The sequence below is a fragment of the Astyanax mexicanus genome, chromosome 21 (genome assembly GCF_023375975.1).
Source record: "Astyanax mexicanus isolate ESR-SI-001 chromosome 21, AstMex3_surface, whole genome shotgun sequence".
Taxonomy (NCBI): Eukaryota; Metazoa; Chordata; class Actinopteri; order Characiformes; family Acestrorhamphidae; genus Astyanax; species Astyanax mexicanus.
Window position 1 is genome coordinate 23409799 of NC_064428.1, and position 23195 is coordinate 23432993.

The 23195-nt window shown below is 35.3% G+C and overlaps 1 protein-coding gene across 1 annotated transcript; it reads left to right on the forward strand.

Annotated features, from left to right (window-relative positions):
* Positions 1–17171: 17171 nt before the first annotated feature.
* Positions 17172–20170, forward strand: LOC103040703 (C-X-C motif chemokine 11). Its single transcript, XM_007259065.4, has 4 exons — positions 17172–17353; positions 18379–18499; positions 18844–18945; positions 19676–20170. Exons 1-4 carry the CDS (start codon positions 17287–17289, stop codon positions 19734–19736), a joined length of 351 nt encoding a protein of 116 aa, XP_007259127.3. The 5' UTR covers positions 17172–17286; the 3' UTR covers positions 19737–20170.
* Positions 20171–23195: the final 3025 nt, after the last annotated feature.

Genomic DNA, 23195 nt, shown 5'->3' on the forward strand with positions numbered 1-23195 from the left:
AATTTAGTGTATTTAATTTTTCTGGCCAATTTAGAATATCCAATTTACCTGATTTCCATGTTTTTTGGACTGTGAGAGGAAACCAGAGTCCCTGAAGGGAACATGGAAGAACATGGAAACTCCACCCAGATAGGGACTTGAACCCAAGACCCCAGTGCTGGGAGGCGAACCACCTAGCCACTAAGCCACCGTGCCGCCCTGGTTTTAAACATTTGAATCAAATAAAAATCTGAAAAGTGTTACATGCAAAAGCATTTAGCCCCCTTTACTAAATAAAATCCATGCAATCAATTGCCTGAAGTGTTCTGAAGTGACTCAATCAGTTAATTCAGAGTTCAGCTGTGTGTAATTTAGTTTCAGTATAAATAAATACATCTGTTCTGTGTAGTGGTTTGTTAGAGAGCACCAGTGAACATAACAGCATCAATGAAGACCAAAGAACTCACCCGACAGGTCAGAGAGAAAGTTGTTGAGATAAAGTTTAAAGTAGGATTGTGTTATACAAACATAACCCAAGCTTTGAGCATCCCAAGGATCACTGTTCTATCCATCATACAAAAAATGGGAAAAAGTGTTCTACGACTTCAAACCTTCCAAAACATGGCCATGGTCGACCCAAACTGACAGACTGAGCAAGGTGAGCACTGATCAGAGAAGCAGCCAGGAGGCCCATGGTCACTCTGGAGGAGCTGCAGAAATCCACAGCTCTGGAGGAACAAGTATAAGTGGTCCACTCACACAAATCTGACCGTTATGGAAGAGTGTGAAGAAGAAAACCCTTGTTTTTAAAGAAATACATAAGAAGTGCTTTTTGCGTAGAAGAAGGTGCTGTGGTCAGATGAAACCATTTTTTATTTTATTTTTTGGCTTAAACGCAAAGTGTGGTCTGTGGTGGAAAAGTAACACTGCTCATCACCCTGAACACACTATCCTCACTGTGAAACATGGTGGTGGCAGTACCCTGCTGTAGGGATGCTTTTCTTCAGCAGGGACATAGCAGCTGATCAGAGATGATGGAAACATGGATGAAGCTAATACAGGGCAATCCTTGAAGAACACCTGACCTGTTGGAGGCTGCAAAAGACTTGAGACCTTCCAGCAAGACAATGACCCTAAACATACAGCCAGAACTACAGTGGAATGGTTTAAATCAAATCATATGCATAAGCATCTGTGGCAAGACATGAAAATTGCTGTGTTTGATTTGATTAAAATTTTGAAAATCATGTTTCATTTTAGTTCCACAGGTATGTGCTACTTTGTGTTGATCTATCACTTAAAGTTAAAGGGGAATGAATACTTTTGTAAGCCACTGAATGGTTAGTGATTATTGTTCCAGATAACGGAATCATACTAGCAAATTCTTTCCCCTTTTGGCCATTTTCGTTCAACCCAATAGCCACACAACTTTGGTGGCACTTGGGTGGTCCATTCCTGGTATTCCAGATGTGAGCCACAAACATGGGATGACAGCACTGAAGTGTGCTGGCTGCCAGGCAGCTTACAGAAATTATCAGGAATTATCGTAGCTTCCCGTATCTGGAAAACACTAGACAGGAAACAGGAAAGATGAGCAGCACCAAAGAGATAAAATGCTTTAAATGACGATGGAATTTTGTGTTTTTAAGTTATTGGTTGGAGGTTGATTCAGTTGAAAGAATTTATTCGAAGGCTGAATCACTGCTTGGTTCATTGTTGATGCTGCCATATTCTTACATCCTTACTGGCATGCTATGAACCTTGGGATATGTTGGTTGGCATCCAAAGGACACTGGCATTCAACCCTTAAAGGTGTCCTTCTGCTAAAATCCACTTATTCTTGTTCTTTGTGAAATACTATAGGTCTCTCTGGGTTGTATATGCATGCTGAATATGAAATTCTTCGTCAACCTCCACTGTCTCAATTGTAGATAGCAAAATAAAATATTCAGAAAAACAAGTTGTCCAGGAAAATATATCTATAAATAGCAAAATCAGAGAAACTGATTCAGAAACTAAAGTGTTCTCTTAACACTTAACACTCTGGTACAGAGCTGTACAGTACCAGTAAAATTTAGACACTCCTTAAATTCAGTGTTTTTTCGTTAAACAGAAAAGTGTTCAACAAACCAGAATAAGTTTTATATTTTAGTTTCTCCTGAAAGTAGAACATCTTGGCTGGATTTTCTCTGTCAGCTTCATGAGGTAGAGTCACCTGGAATGTTCAGCTTTCAGTTAACAGCTGTGCTGAACTTGTCAGGATATAATCACTTGAATTTCTTGCCTCTTAATGTGTTTGAGAGCATCCATTGTGAAGTTGTAAAGAGGTAGAGTAAGTATACAGTGTATAGCTCGAATTTATACAGTGAGTAATGCTCAAATTTATTTGCATTGGCATTGCTAGCATTGTTGGGAGCATCGGCTAAAAGCGATGTATTTCAGAATTCTGGGGGTGAATTGAGGTGTCTCTCCTACACTCCCAGCTTTACCTGCGATCTCCAGCCTCCGGACTACAATACCCAGAATGCACCTCACACTGACATCTCCCCCTCACGCAACTACATGATACTGCACATGGCACTACCCGGAAGCTAATCACAAGAGTAATGAATTCACCTGTTCCCCTTAGTATAAATACACCTTCACTCCACTCACACCTCGCAGAGTATTGATGAGTTTATCCTCGTACAAAGCGTTACCCTTGCCTGTTTTGTCTCTTTCATTTACCGACCTTGTTTTTGTATTTTTGACCTTGACTTCTGCCTTACCTCTTAAAAATGGTCGTGTTTGAGCCATGGACTGTCTCTTGTTTTTGGTATGTTTAATCCCTGCCACTGCTGTTTTTTTTCCTCTCCTGGAAGTAGTGTGTTCAGTTCATTTCACTTCACCTCACACTACTCTAAAGTATATCCATGTCTGGTAAAAGTAAAAAAAAAACATTGAAAGTCTTGCACACTGTACAGTTTGTAATAGTGATTTAAGCATTGCCCACAGGAGACTAAATGATTGCAAAAGCGAGGCTGAGGTAAGTTAATGTGTATGTATAATATAGGCAAAAGGAAAAGTTCTGTTATCCTTAGGTATTCTTTGGTATGTGCGCAATTTTTTTAATTTTGTTTTTTTTTCAGGGGATTGGAGTAGGGGGTACCTCCCTAAAATTATTTTTTGCAACTTGGTTCTTGATGTCTGCTATATCACTGTACACTAGACATTAGAATCTGCTACAGACATAATACAGAAATACTTAATTCACTTTTTTTATTCTAACAGGATAAACAAAGATGCAAGCAAATCAGTTCTCAAATTCTCGGAATGTGGACAGAGAGAGTGAAAGCACATGCTGAGAAGGCTGAAACAGAGGGACGGATATGGGGCCACTAGGAAAACTCCAGTGGAAATTCCTGCAGGTCACATGACTAAACAAAATACAATGAAACTGAGGGAATTCAGCCTATTGGGAAAACACAGAGGGTTAGATAAGACAATAGCTGGACAATAGCTCTTCCAAAACTGTCACTAGCAGATATTTTACAGTCAGAAACCAGTTTTCCCCAAAGGACTCTGGGAATGACTGTGGCTGTATTCCAGATTATTATACAAGCTCTGATTAATGTTCTGTGCATTAGAACTCTGTTGCTGTATTAAATTCCCTTTATTTTACTACAGTTTGCATTTAAATTGTATTATCTTATTGTATTCAATTGCAGTATCATGCAGAATTATAGACTATGTTTTATTATGCATATAAATATGTGCATATTGAGTATAAACACTACAGTTGTGTGAAAAAGTATTTGCGCTCTACAGATTTCTTGTTTTTGCTTGTTTTTAATCACACTTTCAGTTTCAGATTAACAAACAAATTTTAAAATCAAACAAAGATAACCTGAGTAAATGTAAAAAGCAGTTTTTAAATTATCATTTACATTTTGTAGAATTGTTTTATTTTAGCCACATTAGAGGGTTTATGAGCATGAGCCATGTTTAAGATCATGCCGCAGTCTCTCAATTAGACTTTGTGTAGACCACTCCTAAACCTTTAAGTTTTATATTTTTGAGCCATTCAGAGTTGCTGGTGTACTTCAGGTCATTGTCCTGTTGCAGAGCCCAAGTGCGCCTGAGCTTGAGGTCATATTCTCCTTCAGGATTTTCTAGTAGAGAGCAGAATTCATGGTTCCATCTATCACAGCAACTTGTCCAGAACCTGAAGCAGAAAAGCAGCCCCAGACCATCACACTACCACCACCATTTTTTAAGTTTAGTCTGATTGTCTTTTTGTCGAATTATGTGTTAATGTTATGGAACACACACCTCCTAAAAAATCCACTTTTGTCTTGTCTGCCCAAAAAAAAAATCCCATGGTCCTGGGTATCATCAAATTGTTTTGGGCTAATTTCACCGAGCTTCTTTCTTATTATTGAATCATTAACACTGACCTTAACTGAGGCAAGTGAGAACTGCAGTTCTTAAATGTTTTTCTGGGTTCTTTTGAGACCTCCTGGATGAGTTGTCCATGCCCTTTTGGAGTAATTTTGGTAGGCCAGTCACTCCTGGGAAGTTTTACCACTTTGTTTCAGTTTTATCTGTTCAGACAGGGTTTATTTAAGAGATTTCTTGATTTTACATATCTGGAAGTAATCACAGCTGGTTGTGACTAGTGAAATTGAACTAGGGGCGTATGTCAAAAAAGCAAAAACAAAATAAATCTGTAATAAATCTGCAAATACTTTTTTTACTGCACTCTATGTCTTTGATTAATAAATATGAATACTGTGATTGTGAATAAATGACATTTGATGATTTTCAATAGGCCAAATTGTTCAGAGAATCATAAAAATAAGAGCATATTTCGCAATTTCTCAAACATTAGGAATGTACACTTACATTCATATTAAACTTTTTTTCATCCAGTAAACTTGGCTATGACTTTTACAAAATATCATGTACTTTGTCTGTAATTTATTTTAAAAGTAATTAATTTACTCAACAAGCTTAACATTTTTTTTCTGTACAGTTTAACAGTTTTTTATCTTTTTTTTGTTTTATGACGTTAGTCATCTTATTTAATGTACTTAACAGATTTATTGTTCTTATTAATCACTTTCAACCGATCATTTTCAATTTAAACACACTGTTTCAGTGACTAATGTTTCAGAAAAAAATCTTTATTTTTCTGTAATATCTTCACAGTTACTGCTAGTATGTGTTTCACCCATACCTGTCAAGTTTGGACTTAAAAATAAGGGTTTTTTTTCCGCCGCCCCAACAGCCCAACCGAGGGCTAAAAATTAATATGTATATATATATATATATATATATATATATATATATATATATATATATATATATATATATATATATATATATATATTTTTTTTTTTTTTTTTTGAAATTGAAGGGTGCACAACTTTACAAAAAGGACATGGATCAGATATATTCCATAAGTAAATAATAGTCCTAAGGGGCCTACACAATTAATAATCTTTCATTAATACTTCTTTCTATTGTTCAGTCCACTCCTGATCAGTTCAGTTAATTTCAGCCCTCTCCACATTTTCTCTCTCTCCAGCTCAACCATCTCTTCTACCCCTTCTAAATAATACATTACACCACAATACTTTAGATTTAAACAAAATCTAACAAACCCTAAAACTAGCCCTGAACTAATAGAGTTTGGAAATTATAGGTTTTGGCTGATCAGGCACATCAGGGCAGGGCATTATATATATATATACAGTATATATGTAGATTTTTCTCAAACCCTGAATATCTATCTAGCTAATTCTAAAGTTAAGATAACTGAGTCACAAGCTGGATTTTATTAAACACACAATGGGTTTAATTTATGTTTTGATTCAGAGAAGAGTCTTTTTAACCAGCTATCAGAAACAATCTCATCACAGTTTACATGGTTAGTTACCTTTCTTTTAGAAAAATCTCCGTATATCCAGATTAGTTTTAACGACAGCTGCTCCGACTAGCTGCCTGAACTCACAGCGAGGGGAGGGGCGGGGCTTCCCCCACACTAGACTGCGCTCCGCAAAACCAGCAAGCTGATTGGCTGTTTCTCCTGAAAGGCGGGACTTTCTCCTTGAACCGGCAACACGATTGGTTAAGAGACACACAGTGCATTGTCGCCTGTGGCCTATATTTTTTTTTATTTAGTATAATACGGGAAATTTACGGGAAAATACTAATACGGGAGGACGGCGGGAAAGAGGAGTAAAATACGGTAGTTTCCCGGCCAAAACGGGAGACTTGACAGGTATGGTTTCACCACATGATTGATATTTGAATTCTTTAACTAATGCAGTCAGAGAGGCGTTATATCCCTGACTAAAAGTGATGGTTTCAAGATGTCTGTCTATCTGGAGTCTCAGTCATGAGTTAGAGGCAGCTGGTTTGTTTACAGCCTGCAATCATGGCTCATATTCAGAGTTATTGTTTGGTCTTTGAAGACCAGACAGCAGATCGAGAAGATACTGTTCCACTGAATTTTCACAAATGTGTGACTGATTAAATTGTTTGGATTAAGTAATTGAGAATAGTTGAAAATGTAAAGAGAAATTGATGAGAAACCACCAGATTTTTTAAAAACATCAGAATGGGCTTAGGGCAAAATGACAAACCAAATACAAATCTAAATGACATCAATCATTTAACTAACTTAAGAAAAGAAAAGAAAAGAAAAGAAAAGAAAACAAAAAAAAAACATAGGCTTACCTTACTGCCTGACTGAACCAAAAACATGTGAAAAAATATTACACAAAAGAAGAAGCAAAGGTATGAAAAGTATTCCCTTTCATTACTCAAAGTATAGATACTAGGGTTTAAAAATACTTATGAAGTTGAGTTGAAATGAAACTAAAGTTACTCAAGTAAAAGTGTAAAAATACTGATTTTAAAACTACTCAAAGTATAAAAGCAATGTAAGGAGCACAAGAAGCTATTAAGGACAGGCCCCCCCATAAAACACATTTTTCTAAAAGCCATAATAACTATGATGTTATATTAAAAGTCTGAACACACACAGGGAGAGGAAAAAGAGAACACCCTAGAGGAAAAATGATACAATAACAATAATAAAAGAAACAGGACAAAACTGCCATCCTAGAGGATGTACTGTAACACAAATCTGGACTAAAATAAAAAATATGTTAAGCAAACAACCATCCAGCATGGCTTTCAGTTATCTTAGAGCTAATCGTGGCTCGCTTGCAGAATTATTGCTGTGTCGGGAAGACCAGGCAGCAGAGTGAGAAGATACTGATCTCTATTATACTGAATTGCTCACCCCTGACCTAACAGATGTCTAACAGCATGAAATTATAGAATGATTAGCCTAAATACATCTCACTTTGTAATCAGCTCTGTTGTGTATGCATGCACAATCTGTACTTTTCTTTGCGAAGTATTGCCAACTCTCCATACTTGCAAAGCATTCTCTCTAGTGTTTTGTCAGCCTGTCATCCATCTCTGCATTGTAAACTATTTATTTTCTGTTGGCATTGTCCTCTGCTTTGTCATTTTGGTTTGTTTGCTCATGCATGTATGCTTCAGCATTGCCCATGGCTGGCTTGTTAACTTTTAAATTGTTTCTTTCATTGAAAAGGTTGAAGTCACAAGCTCAAGCTTTTACTTGTTAAAGTGTTTCCAACCTTTTATATCTGTGAACATCTGACCAGTGCTTGTCACGTTACAGGTTTAAACAGGGTCATATAGAGATAGAAACTCTTTGGTCCCAGCATCAGGATGCTTTACTCTTACCACAATCTTCCCATCTGGACAACATCTACTCAGTGTCTAGTCCGAGTCCTTTAAAACACATAAACATTTACTTCTGCAGAACAGTTCATGATCATTTCACACTGAACTGCTGCCTCTAGTCTATTTTTTATTTTTAGACATTGTTGTGGACCCAGTCATTTTCACCTTAGAAACTGTATTTTTCACTTTTTCATGTAATTTAAGTATTTGATATAAACTCTCCAATATACAGCTCCGGAAAAAAATAAGAGACCACTTAAAAATAATGAGTTTCTTTACATTTTACAAAATTGAAAACCTCTGGAATATAACCAAGAGGAAGATGGATGATCACAAGCCACCAAACCAAATTAAAGTGCTTGAATTTTTGCACCAGGAGTGGCATAAAGTTATCCAAAAGCAGTGTGTAAGACTGGTGGAGGAGAACATGCCAAGATGCATGAATACTGTGATTAAAAACCAGGGTTATTCCATCAAATATTGATTTCTGAACTCTGAAACAGTATAAACATGAACTTGTTTGCTTTGCATTATTTGGGGTCTGACAGCTTTGCATTGTTTTGTTATTTCAGCCATTTCTCTTTTTCTGCAAATAAATGCAATACTTTATAATTCGTAAAATGCTAAAAAACAAAACGAGGGGACAAAAGCCCTATCCAAAAGGGAATAGTTTCTTAACTTAACTTTTTTTGTTTTATTAAAATGATTAAAACCATGTATCATTTCCATTCCACTTCACAATAAAGTGCTAATTTGTGTTGGTATATCACTTATAATCTCAATATTAATACATTTAAGCTTGTGGTTGTAAGGGTACAAAATGTGAAAAAGCCTCTGTATTCATTTATCTAGGATAGAAATCCTACAAAGTCTAAATTCTTTGTAAAACACAGCTAAGTTTCACTTTCCTGAAAGTCTCAGTGATTCCCTGCACTGGTCTAAAGAGTTGTTTTGATAAGCTGTAGAGGCAGTCCACCCTGCAGCTGTTCTCAAGCCTTAATAGGAATAGACTGAGAGAAGTGGAGGAGAGGGATAAGAGTGTAAGAGTGAAAATATTACACCATTTTTCCACCTCAAATCTGCAAATCTAAACACTGTCCAGACATAGAAAAGGAAAGTGAGGAGGATATGGAGGAGGGCAATTGCTTTTCTAAGGAATATTGTGCTTACAGTAAAGTACAGTCATTTTTAAATAGAGCATAAACAGGATGGTGATAATGCAAAAAACGGCAGCCAAATCTTGCACACAAGAATGAATCTTCTGTTAGGAAGTCCCATAATTTCTTTAAACTTTAAAAATAAAAATACATTTCAAAGTAGTTTTATTTGATGCAACATGGGAATAATCTGTTTAGAGTGTAAAATAAAAGTTTCAGAGAAATTAATGATTTAAAGCACCTGCTCCTAAGCTGCTATTTGCAGGAAAGTCCATGTATTTTTTCAACGAGACAATGCAAAACCACAAGCTGCACACATTACAAAGACAAGGCTGTAGAAGAAGAGGGTACAGGTGCTGGAATGGCCTGACTACAGTCCTGACCTTTCCCCAATAGAAGCAACATTGGAGACCTCTGTTATACTGTTACACACATTAAAACCTGTTGGCATGAAGAATGGGACAAATAGCATCTGAAACATCTCATCACTTGGCATCCTCAGGGCCAAATGTTAAGTGTTGTGAGAAGGAATGGCATCCTTACAAAGTAGCTTCAGGCCTGAACTGCAGAAATGGATGTACAGTACTAGTAAAAAAATTGGGCACACCTTATACATATTTATATACTTATATATTGTTTTCATTATTTTCAAAAGTTCTGCATTGTAGATTAATATTAAAGTCACCGAAACTATGATGAAATACATATGGAATTATTTGGTAAAAAAAAAGGGTTAAACAAACAGAATATGTTTTATATTTTAGATTCTTTTAGTTAACAGCTGTGCCGGATTTTTAAAGAGTTAAGTACTTTAATTTCTTTCCTCTTATTGTGTTCAAGAGCATTAGTTGTGAAGAGGTAGAGTTGATATATAGTGAATAGCCTTATATTTAAGTAATGTTCTAATCCATAATATGACAAGAACTAAGTAAAGAAAAAATGACTTTAAGAGATGAGGGTCAATCTGAAAAAAAAAAAGTGTAAGAAACACTTTGAATACAAAAAATGATTTGTTAAAATAAACGTGTGAGAACAGTTTCTTAGAGTGATGCAAAAGAAGTTTCCTTAAGACATTTCTTAGTTCCAGTTCTTTGGACATGTTTCTTTGATGAAACCTGGTAAGAACCTTTTAAAATCTAAATTATGCTTGTTTGTTTGTTTGTTTGCTTTTTTTTTTTTTTTTTTTTTTTTTTTTACAAATTATTGGTTTGTCCTACACCCCTTAAACTTAATGAAAACTGAACATTAACTTGCTTGCTCCACACATCTCAGCTACACAAAGCACCTGCACCTAAAATAAGTGTTACCAGCTCTGAAAAAAATATTTCACCACTTCAGTTTCTCAATCAGTTTCTATGATTTTGCTTTTCATAGGTATATGTTTGAGTAACATTAACATTGTTGTTTTATTCTATAAAGTACGGACAACATTTCTCCCAAATTCCAAATAAAAATATTGTCATTTAGAGCATTTACTTGCAGAAAATGAGAAATGGCTGAAATAACAAAAATGATAAAGAGCTTTCAGACCTCAAATAATGCAAAGATTTTTTCATGCATCTTGGTATGTTCTCCTCCACCAGTCTTACACACTGCTTTTGGATAACCTTATGCTGCCTTACTCCTGGTGCAAAAATTCAGTTCAGCTTGGTTTGATGGCTTGTGATCATCCGTCTTCCTCGTGATTATATTTCAGAGGATTTCAATTTGGTAAAATCAAGAAACTCATCCTTTATAAGTGTTATCTTATTTTTTTCCAGAGCTGTATGTTGTCTATAACATGATATATTTTCAGGGAAGTTTATGCATTTTTAAACAAGCCAATGAAAAACCACATGCTGCATGGCTGCAGAAGAACAGGATAAAGGTGCTGGACTGGTCTGCCGATAGAAAGTAGTAGATACATTTGAAATAATAAATGGAGGTCCATCCAATGGGGGTCCACCTTATTGACCCAACATCTGTGTGCAGAATGCACAGTTGCAGAGTTTGCAATGACATTCATAAACCTAATAAAGGACCAAAAAATAAATAAACAAACTAAAACTCAAGCTGGAACAGTACTTTATATAACAGATGCCAGCTGTCACACAGTTTATCATTAACAGAACATTGCGTAAAAAAGAGCTTAGATTTTATGGGAATAGTTCCAGTAATTGTCTCTTGCCATGGGAAAATGCAGTGTTTTGCTTTCACTGGAGAACATGCCCGACCATGTTCTATTTCAATATCACTTTACTGTAATTAAATCAAACGTCTGAGCTTGTTCGTTATTCAGTGCTCAGATGACATGAAGGGAAGATTTGTCCAAAAGCAGAAGTACTATATGTATCAGAGAGGTCAAGTTGAGCACTGGAATAACTAACCGGTACTCTATATTGCATTATATTGCATTGCTGTAGAGATTAAGAAAATAAATGGGTCTTACTTTTAACTGTAATATCTGCAGAAATATTTTATTGCTTGTCACATTACACCATTAGGAACCTCTACAACTTAATGCCTAAATAGTACATTACAAATGCATTGCACATGCATTACCCATACATTATGCATTACTTATGCACATGTTGCTTAATAAATATGGGTAAGATTTTCATCATTCATTGTTTCTGCTATTTTTTTTTCTTCTGTCCAAATAAAATTGCAATCCAATGCTGCTGCTGATGTGTTTATATGCATTAATGAAGTTGCAATATTAACTATTAACTATATAAAATGAGCTGCATCGGCTAAACTATATCACGTTTGTTAAATATTAAGTATTATTTTAAAAGCTTGGATTTTATTTAGATATTATGCAATTTAAATATAAATTATTTAGCCTATATGTATTTTGTGTTTAACCTATCTTGTGGGTCAGTTTCCGAGACATGGATTATACCTAATTTTCCTTTCAATGGAAAATCTTTAATCAAAATGCTTTGTAGTTCAGGACTATGCTAAATCCTAGTTTAAGAAACTTCCCTTATAAATCTAGTAAATATTGGCAATATGTTTAATCCCAGAAGGACTACAAGACATGCCAGGGTGTAGAATTTATACATCTGCTATTAGTAGTATGTTTTATAATTGGAATCTGAAAAGTAGTAACTTCAACTCCAGGGTCTGTATGTTTCGACCATTGTGTGTTTTTTATTTTGTTTTTTTTTTGTGTGTAAACTGAAGATCAAAATTAAAAATATAATATTAAGCTCATTGCCAGTGTTTTTCTATGCACAAAAGAAAGAAGAAAAAGTCCAAAGCATAGTTTTTGTAGTCCTAAACTATGCTTAATCTTAAATGCTAGCAAATATTGGCAGTGCATTTGATTCCAGAAGGACTACAAGACAGATGCTTAGCTGGAGAATTTTAACGTCTGCTATTAGTAGAATGTTATCAGAATCTGAAAAGTACTGACTCCAACTTCAAAGATATTTTGACCATTGTGTGTTTTTTATGTAAACTAAAGATGATCATGATTAAAAATATTATCAGGCTCCTCACCAGTTTTTTTTATGCACTAAAGAAAATAGAAAAGTATAGTTGAGGTCAAATCAATCAAAGTTGAGGTGAATTGCTCTTGTGTTCCAGAATCAGTCCCAAGCACAATCTCTGTTTGAGAAACTTCCCCTATAAATCTAACTGTGAGTAAATACTGGCAATACGTTTGATCCCAGAAGGACTACAAGACAGATACCGAGCTAGATAATTATAACACCTGCTTTTAGTAGTATGTTATTAGGATCTGAAAAGTAGTAACTCCAACTCCATGTCTATATTTTTGGACCATTTTTGGACATTTAATTGTCTAAACTAAAAGTGATCATGATAAAAAAATATTATCAGGCTCCTCACCAGTGTTTTTATGCCCTAAAGAAAATAGAAAAGTATAGTTGATTTGCTCTTGTGTTCCAGAATCAGTCCCAAGCATAGTCTTTGTAGTCCGAGACTATGCTTAATCTCTGTTTGAGAAACTTCCCCTATAAATCTAACTGTGAGTAAATACTGGCAATACGTTTGGTCCCAGAAGGACTACAAGACAGATAACGAGCTAGAGAAATTTAACACCTGCTATTAGTAGTATGTTATTGGGATCTAGAAAGTAGTAACTACAACTCCACGTCTGTATTTTTGGACCATTTTTGGACATTTAATTGTCTAAACTAAAAGTGATCATGATAAAAAATATTATCACGCTCCTGACTGGTGTTTTTCTATGCACTAAAAAAAATATAGGAACGTACAGTTGAGGTCAAATCTACATTTGATTCCAGTGACACGCTCTTGTGCATCGCTTTACAGCAATTTACCCATGAGCAAGTGTATTTCGCAACACTTTGCTCACGGGACCGGGTATTAATAATGGATTTATGTAAGCTTTGTGGAGTTGGTCACAGTACAACTGCTATGACGTTTGAAGCTGCTGACATGTAGCGTGAGAAAACTATCGGGTTCATGTTGAAACATGCTGTGAATAACAGGTTGATTAGGCACCACAGATTATCTGGGACAGAACTATGGTGTCGTCTATTGTTGAATTATTCATTTCCTTTTCTGATGTGTGTCATTCATAGAAGTCAGTAGTGAGCAGTCCTGTAGTGAGCAGTCCTGTAAATCCCTGCTTAGCTTAAGCTGTTGAAATAATGACTCAAGTAGAAGGGAAAGTACATTTTTTAAACAAATACCTTGAGTTACAAAAGTTACAAAAGTAAAAGGGTAAGTGCTAGGTACTAATTAAGTAGCTTGAAAGCAATATTTAAATTAAACAAAAAGTATTTGTCAGTTGGTATCAGTTCATAGTTTGGAATGAATGGATTAAACATATGCTGTATAGGCTTAAAGCTAATTACGACATAATTACACAGTAATTTCACATTACATTTAGCGAACGCTTTTATCCTAAGCGACTTTAGCAACACAGTTTAGCAACACAGAACATAGAATTTCAAGGCAAAAACAGGGCAGGGCTTAAAGGAAGCCAAAGGGAAATAGTGGGTGTCATGTCTGGTGCTGAAAGCACGTTTGTGTCTCCCACATCCAGCTCTATCTGCGATTCTCACAGTAACAACTACAATACCCAGAACGCACCACTCCATGACACAACACACACTCCCGATCACATGACACGTCACATGACGCCACCAGGAAGTCCCGAGTACTGATTACTCAGTGTATTTAAGGACCATGCTCACGCTCACACCTCGCCGAGTATCTGTTTGGTAAATCCTACAATACAAAGCGTTTCTCTTGCCCTTGCTATTCTCCGTGTATGATCTTGTTTTTGTTTTCTACCGACTTTGATTTTTGCCTGCTCCCTTGTGTTGGATTACCGTGTATGACCTGGACTGTTTATTGTACTCTGGATTTTTGCCTACCCTGTGATACTGCCTACCCGTGTATGAACTCTGGACTGTCCTCCGGTTATGGTATGGTTTCTCTACACTGTGCATTTTTGGTACTGACCCTGTTTCTGTTGACTACCCCTGTCTACTCTATAACTTTAATAAAAGTTATTTTATTGTATCTGCACCAGTCTCATTCCTGTCTGGCCCTGACAGTGGGATAGAAAAGGAAAAGAGAGGGAGCAGGAAATGAGGTTAGATATAGTTATTCTGTTTGTTAGAGGTACATTTTCATACCAATATATTGAGGAAATTACAAAAGTAAAACGGTACGTAAGTGCTAAGTACTAAGTAACTTGAAAGCAATATTTCAACTGAACACAAATTAATTTTTAGTTGGTACCAGTTCATATTTTGAAGTTAATGGTTTTAATGCATAAGCTGCATCGTTTAAATAGCATAAAATCTATGCTGATGGGCGTGGTGGTATCAAATAAGTTGTGTCCAGATACATTTCTCACGTATTGCTAGTGTATTTTGGCTACGGAAACCACAGGTGCGCCACTGGCTGAAAACAACCTAGACGGACAACAGTTCACAGTCAGCCGTTCATTGCTATCTTGGCAATGAATTGTAAACAGCAGTGCACAAACCCATAGCTTGTGCCGGTTTGCAGCTATGCAAACTTTTACATCAACAATAAACAGTAAAAAATGAACGAGCAGGTCACTTTCCTCTACTGAGAAGCATTGGACTCATCCTGGTAGCTGCACCTAGCTCTTAAAGGGAATAGCAAGTGACACACTGATTGGTTTATTGCACATTATGTCCAAAACACACCCTTGATAAATAAAGAGAATTAGTACATGCCTTTTCCATGTTTTGAGCCACAAAAAGCATACTTTTCCCATTGTTACGATAGCAAACTGACACGCCCTAAATCAAACGATGCACAAATGCTACAATAGGTCTCTTTCAGGAAATGGCTTGCATACTTGGTTTAGCAAGACAATGCTAAACCACATCAATTAAAACAGCATGGCTTTGCAGAGGAAGAGTGAGGGTGCTGAACTGGCATTTTACCAATAAAAAAAATCTCTGTTTTTTGACGCAATGGAACAAAAAATCTGTCTAATCTGTCATTTGAGCTTCTAGAATTCTACAGTAAACAAGTTTTTCTTTCCTTAAACTTGTAGGAAAAACAACTGGATTTGTCACTTCCCAGATATTTGATATTAAAATAGATTTTTTTAGGGATAGTTCAGTTTAATCTAAAATGTAGCTTTAGTGTGGTTCACCCTGGCATTGTTGTAAAAGTTGAGCAAACCAGATTTTGCTTGGGGAGCTTTCAGTTTGAACAAATCCACAAATCCAGGCGGCACTTCTTTGCCTGCTCTGGCAGGTTCTCAATTTTTTTAAGCATTTTGCTGCTACTTATCCGTATTCTGCACCACTATTAAATACTGAAACATATGTAGTATTTATATATAGTGACTTCATACTTAGATAAAAAAGTACTAAAACTAATTATTAAAAGTCTTAACGCTAATTACGACATAATTACAAAGTAATTTCACATTACATTACATTTAACAGACGTTTTTATCCTAAGCAACTTGTATAATGATGTGCAAATAATGATGTACATTTAGCAACACAGGACATAGAAGTCCAAGGCAAAATAAATAAATAAATAAATAAAAAACATTTTTAGGCAGGGCTTAAAGGAGGCCAAAGGGAAACAGTAGGATATAGAGAAGGAAAAGTGAGGGAGCTGGAAATGAGGTTAGAAGTAGTTCATTTGTAAGAAGTACATTTTCAAATACATATCTTGAGGAAATTACAAAAGTAAAAGGATAAGTAAGTGCTAAGTACTAAGCAGAGGTGGAAAGTAATGAATTACATTTACTCACATTACTGTAATTAAGTAGATAGTATCAGTAATTTGTAATTTTTTAAGTAGTGTTTAAAATAGGTCATTTTACTTTTACTCAAGTACATTTTGACACAAGTAATTTACTTCACTACATTGGAAAACTCCCTGTTACTGAGTTAAAAATTAATGCTGGGGGAAAAAAACCAATTGTCTGAATTAAAAAATAAATTTGAGCTTTTTTCTTCATGGTCGCGCAGTTGTTCTTGAAAATGTTTTATGAGGTGGTCTGAACAAATACTGCCTGAAAGATCCAAATTATTATTTGGAATAATAGTTAATTAAAAAGATTTAATTTTTGATTTGTACTTTTTTTTTTATCAAATAAATAAAAGTAACTATGTAACTCAAAGTACATTTTAAATTGAGTACTTTTTTACTTTTACTCGAGTAGATTTTTAGATGGGCACTTTTACTTTTACTTGAGTAGAATTGTAGCAAAGTAAGGGTACTTTTACTCAATTACAATTTTTCAGTACTTTTTCCACCTCTGGTACTAAGTAAGTAATTTGAAAGCTATATTTCAACGGAACACAAAGTACTTGATACTTGGTACATATTCAGTTGGCAGTTCATATTTTGATTAATTAATGATTTAATAGATAGGCTGCATCGTTTAAATAGCTTAAATATCTAAGACTGATTATTTTTGGGAAACGCACCCAAGTATAGTATACTGCATCAGCGCAATTCCTGCATATTACTTTACTGAACCAGTGCAATGCCTCTTAAATCAAAGCAATATATATCAAAGTCTTCTTTAGTGACTATAAAAACTGTATATTAGAATTTTACAAGCAACAAACTATGAATCGCCATATTCTCAAAAACACTGTTTCATTCACTTTCTCAATAACGCTCTCTTGTTCTCAATCGATCACTTCCAGCTCCCTCCCTCCTCACGCATTCCAAGCCCCTCTATGTAGAGTCATTTGGGAAATTCCAGTGAAGAGTACCACTTGCTTGCCAGTAACTGTAAGGGGGAGTTGCCGCTAAAGTATTTAAGCATGCTGCTGCCTTCTCCTCCTCACTTAACACTTTCACTAGCTGTGGTGAACTTGAGGAGAAAGTTAACTTCTTTGATCGTTTCTCTCATTTTTTTTTTGGCTCCTTTCACTTATTCATCATGGCTTTTGCGGTCAAAGCCCTTTGCCTGTTCCTGGTTGCAGTCGTTTGCATCCATCTCAGCACTGGTAAGTATTTTATTTCATGCATATAAAGGCATGTTTTATTATTCTTTAGATAATTTATGGTTGGTTCTGTACATATTCAACTGTAGTGTTGCTATAGTGTAAATGTATGAGAGTAGTGCATAGATTACAGTGTTGACCACACTTATTTACACATATTCACTGTCTGAAAATCATTCTTTAAAAGTTTTTTTTTTGTTCACTATTTTTCTATCAAGAGCAGTAGTCATGTATGTGTATTTTTGTAGATATAAATCACTTCAGCAACATTTCAAAAATGGTTTTCTGTATCGTTGTAAAATTTTAAAAGAACATAAAACACATATTAGGTGTTGTAAAATTATACATTTTATCATGTCATAAAAAAACATGAACTCCTTTAGAGCTTGATTACAGCTCAAAAAAGTTAAGACGAGGCAATAAAATGGTAGAAAGTAAGTGGTACAAAATAAAAACAGCGACAATAGAAGCAATTTGCAACTAATCTACATGACTAGATACAAAAAGAGCCTCTCAGAAGCAAAGATGGGCAGACGTGTCAATCTGTCAAAAATCTGTGTGAATTAATTTCATGTAAAATCCTTAAGACTTTGAATGTCCCAACATCTACGGTAGATGACATAATATAATTCCACAATTTCGAAAAATTGTTCCACAAATTTACAAAAGTTGTTTTATAAATTTCTAAAAAGTGTTCCAGAGTTTTAAAAAAAATATGTTTGAGAATTTCTAAAAAATATTCCATAATTTCCAAAACTTGTTCCACAATTTGTAGACAAAGTTTTTTCAGAAATTGATGAACCACTGCTTGTTTTTGCTTCTGAGAGGCTCTGCCTCTCAAATTTTTTTTTCCAGTCTTTTGTTACTTTTGCCCAACTTTTTTGAGATTATTGTTATTAAGTTCTAAATTAACAAAAATATTTGATATGCTTTTATGTTCTGTTATGAATTAAATATGAGTCTGTGAGGTTTGCAAATAATTGAATTCTGTTTTATTTACACACATTTTGTTTATCTCTGATCCATAGGTGTAGCCATTCAACTCAGGTGCCAGTGCATTAAGTACTCTGAAAAGGCTTCTCCTTGGAAGGCGATTGAAGAGTTCTCCATCACTCAACCACACGGCCGCTGCCAAACCACAGAAGTTATGTGAGTGTTCCTTTTTGATGTGTTTCTTTATGTAATTTGTAATCGTTCCTGGCCCTCAGTTACCCACAATCCACTGTGCATGTAGAACCTGAAGAAAAGAACCCCTGATTTTTAGGCTTTGAATCGCAGCTGGTGTCTAATTCCAAACCGTGTTATGAAAATAACTTTAATTTTAGTTACTTTGTACTTCTAAATTACCCTAAAGTACCCTCTCAGTATTACTTGTTAGAACTACACAGAGAATTTTTGCATTGTACCACTGCTTTACCTGCTGTATATCTCTTCATAAATGTGTTCTGAAAAGTACTGCATATTTACCTATTCCAATTTTTCTTACTTTTTAGAATCACACTAAAGGGCATCAATACAGCAACAGGAAGGAACCACCAACGCTGCCTGGACCTAAAGCTGAACCAGACCATAACCCTTCAGGAATGCTGGAACAGGTATGAATACAAGAATACACACAGAAGTAATTTCTAATCATAAAAAACATAGAGCTCTGGATAAAATAAAAGACCACTTAAAAATTATGAGTTTCTTTGATTTTACTTGAAAACTTGTGTAATATAATCAAGAGGAAAATGGATGATCACAAGCCATCAAACCAAGCTGAACTGCTTGAATTTGTGCACCAGGAGTAAATGCATAAAGTTATCCAAAAGCAGTGTGTAAGACTGGTGGAGGAGAACATGCCAAGATGCATAAAAACTGTGATTAAAAACAAGGTTATTTCACCAAATATTGATTTCTGGTGCAGAATTGTGCAAAGAAAGTTAGGGTACCCCATTGAATAGCCTTACACTGGACTCTTAAAATTATATAATATATATATATAGTGAACTTGTTTTCTTTGCATTTTTTGAGGTCTGAAAGCTCTGCATCTTGTTATTTTCATTTCTCTTTTTCTGCAAATAAATGCTCTAAATTACAATATTTCTATTTGGAATTTGGGAGAATTGTTGTCCGTAATTTGTTGAATAAAACAACAATGTTAATTTTACTTAAACATATACCTATAAATAGCAAAATCAGAAACAAAAATGATTCAGAAAGTCTCTTATTTTTATCCAGAGCTGAATATTTTACATTTTGCTATATCTGATTCTTGATTTTCTCTACAGATATAATACAAAAATATTAAAAAGTTTTTTTCCCCTCTTTTTATTCTAACAGGATAAATAAAGACGAAAGCAGACCAAAGCTCAAGTATTCCGAATGTGGACAGAGAAAGTGAAAGCACATGCTGAGAAGGCTGAAACAGATGGGATGGATATGGTGACCAGTTGGAAAACTCCAGTGGAAATTTATGGAGTCATATGACTAAGGGGAATCCAGCAGGACTGCAGGAATGCTGCTGGTTGAGACTTTGCCCCCTTGTGGAGTTAGAAAAACCCAGTAGGTTAGATAAAGCCCAGGAAGCAGATGTTTTCCAGTAAGGACCCTGATCTCACTGGAGAACTGCAAAAAGGACTGTGGCTGTGTTCCAGACGATTACACAACCTCTGCTGAATGTTACTTGCACAAAAAGACTGTCGCTGTTCGCTTAACTTTAATGCAGCTAGTATTTAAATAGTATTATTGAAAATTGTATATTTAATTGTATTATATTGTGTGTTAATTATATTTAATAATATGCTAATGTGAATAAAGCTGTATTTTTTATATATACACATTGTATATGTCTTTCTATTTCTTTATTCAACAGCAAAATACAACTATAGGTACCATATTTCTCGCACTATAAGGCGCACGGGATTATAAGGAACACTATCAATGAACGTCTATTTTTTGGTCTTTTTTCATACTTAAGGTTTTTCATACACCGGATTATAAGGAACAGGAGTGTGTTTTTCTTCTAATTCAGCAGGTCTCACTGCTGGGTGGTGGTGGTGGAGCTTTATTTAACTAAGTAATTTAAGTTAAGTAAAGTAAAGCTAAGCTAAGTAAACAAAACTGTAATTCTTAAAAAAAAACACACACTTTCTTTTGAGCACTGGATTTTATCTACACAGATTAATCCAGTGTTCTGCCAGTTCGCAGCTTTTCTGAACTAGTTCAAGTTCAGTTCATACATGCTCAAAGTCAACAGTTCACGTTCAAAGTTCACAGTTTTAATTCTGAACTAGTTCAAAGTTCAGTTCATTTTACTTTTTTTCGTGAGATATTCAAATAAATACTTTTTTTCACATTACAAGCTAGAAATCACTATACGTTCTTTGAAACGGCTCATTGTAGACATTTGCTCATGACACTGCAATTGTGGGTTTCTTACCAGGTGATGAAAATGTTCATAAGGAGAATCGATGTCTGTCTCCGTGCATCACTTCCACTAGCCATTTCTAGCGCTTTCTCTCACTCTCGTCATTGGTCTCTCTCTCTCTCTCCCTCTCTCTTTCTCTCTCTCTCTGTATCTCTCTCGCCCTCATGCTCCCCTCTCTCTCTCTCGCCCTCATGCTCCCCTCTCTCTCTCTCTCACCCACGCACTCTCCTCTCTCTCTCTATCTCCCCTCTCTCTCTGCGTGGTTGCTCCCCTCTCTCTCACTCTCTCTCTCTCTTTCTCTCTCACTCCCCTCTCTCTCTCTCTCTCTCGCCCCTTGCAATCCGCGCTCTCTGCGTTGTTGCCAGTATGTTATTAACTAGCCAGCATTCATTTACATGGATGTCTGCCGTTCATGACACATTGTGAACTAATTCACGTTCAAGTTCTTTATTAAAAAATGTGTTGCACTCAGTTCAACGTTCACGAAAAAATGAGCGTGTTCGATGAATCCGTTCTTTTGAACTCGTTCACACACAACACTGGATTTATCACTTCAGAACTCTTTATTTGGGTGAGTAAAGCGCTTCTGTTTATTTATAGTAAGCATAGATTGCTAGAGCATTAGCCAGTAATAGCTAGCGGTTAGCAGCTAATGCTGCCCGACAGAGCTACACTGAGGAACCCTGAGTGTTGGTAAAGCCAAGGCAATATCAGCTAGCAATTCGTTCCACGTAACTTGTTTTTACAGGGTTAGCAGCAGGCTACAACCTGATAATACTCACCTCTGAGCGGTAAAAGGGCTAGCGCTAAGCGTGGTTAGCGGCTAATGCTAATACTGCTGGAAAAAACTTCACTTAAACTCTTTTATAAATCTGTACTTCAGCAGAGGGGCTTTACTGCTTCTTACAACCTGATTGGTAAAATTCATACATAAGGCGCACCAGATTATAAGGTGCAGTGTGGATTTTTGGGAAAATTAAAGGATTTTAAGTTCACTTTATAGTGCAGAAAATACGGTATTTGATTGGGTTTTTTTATTATTTATTATTAGCTCCTTCTCTATCACTAAAATGTGCACTAAATATACATGCTGTAATTATACACTGAGTAAAAGCAGGTTTGTAACTTTTAAACAAAGTAGACTAAAATATCAATAGATAAATATATCAAACAAACAGCCACATATTAAAAAATAGCTTATAATGCCCTTGAAATAATATTAGAAAATGGAGACAAACAAACAGTGAGGTTAAAGGGAAAGAGAAATTAAGCTAAAAGAGTTTTAAAAATCCTCCACCTTAATCCAAGCAGTCTTCTTGTGTCCCACAAACTGTTATTGGTTTAAGGGGATTGAGCCCCATCTACTGGCTACTTTGGAACATGTAGTAACTCCAGTGGGTTTAGTGTACACAGTAGTGTTTAAACTCTGGGGCACAGTAGACTGAGTGTGTAAAAGTTATATTTCTAATTTAGAAATGAATAAAAATGTAAGAAATTATGCACTAATATCATTATATATTCACTCATATCCACCTGGTAATGTATCAAAATTCATAAACAGAAAAATTATAAATGAACTAACAAGTACAAATACTTCAATACTTTACTTAAGTAGAAATTTTGGTTGTCTATACTTTTCTGGATTCATTCTTTTACAGAAAATTTTGCTTCTACTTCTTTTATTTTCACTCAATTATCTGAACTGTCTAATCCTTATATTAAAAAATAGCATCGTTACTCCTATTTCATTTCCTATTTAATTTCTTTTAACTGTGTTTGAGGTGAACAGTAGCAGTGCTGAGGTGCTGAAATTGTGGTAAGAATTTTGTATTAATTTATACGCTCAAACTTTTTTACATTTTGGTGTTTGTGGTATTAATTCCAAAACATTGTTAAATTTAAAATATAAACAAATCAGAATGTTTTAAAATGTAGATTCTTCAACATAAGCACCCCTTGCTTAGATAGAGACAGCTTTGCACATTTTGGCTGCATTTTCTCAGTCAGCTTTATAAGGTAGAGTCACCTGGAATGTTTAGCTTTCAGTTAACAGCTGTGCTGAACATGTCAAGAGTTAATTACTTGAATTTCTTGCCTCTTAATGTGTTTAGTGAATAATTTGGCAGTGAATAGTGAATAGTCCTATTTGAGTAATGTTCTAATCAATATTATGACAAGAACTACTCAGCTAAGTAAAGGTAAAAAAAATGACTTTAAGAAATGAAGGTCAGTCAATATGAAAAAGTTCAGGAACTTTGAAAGTATATTCAAGTGCATTCGTAAAGAGTATCAAAAACGTTATGCTGAAACTGGCATTCATCAGGATTGTCCCAACGGAAGGAAGACAGGAAGAAATGATTTCTTATGTGTTCCTGTCAGTCCAAATGCTGTCAGTCTGCCTGCTCTTGACTTTGATTCATACAAGAAAGACTC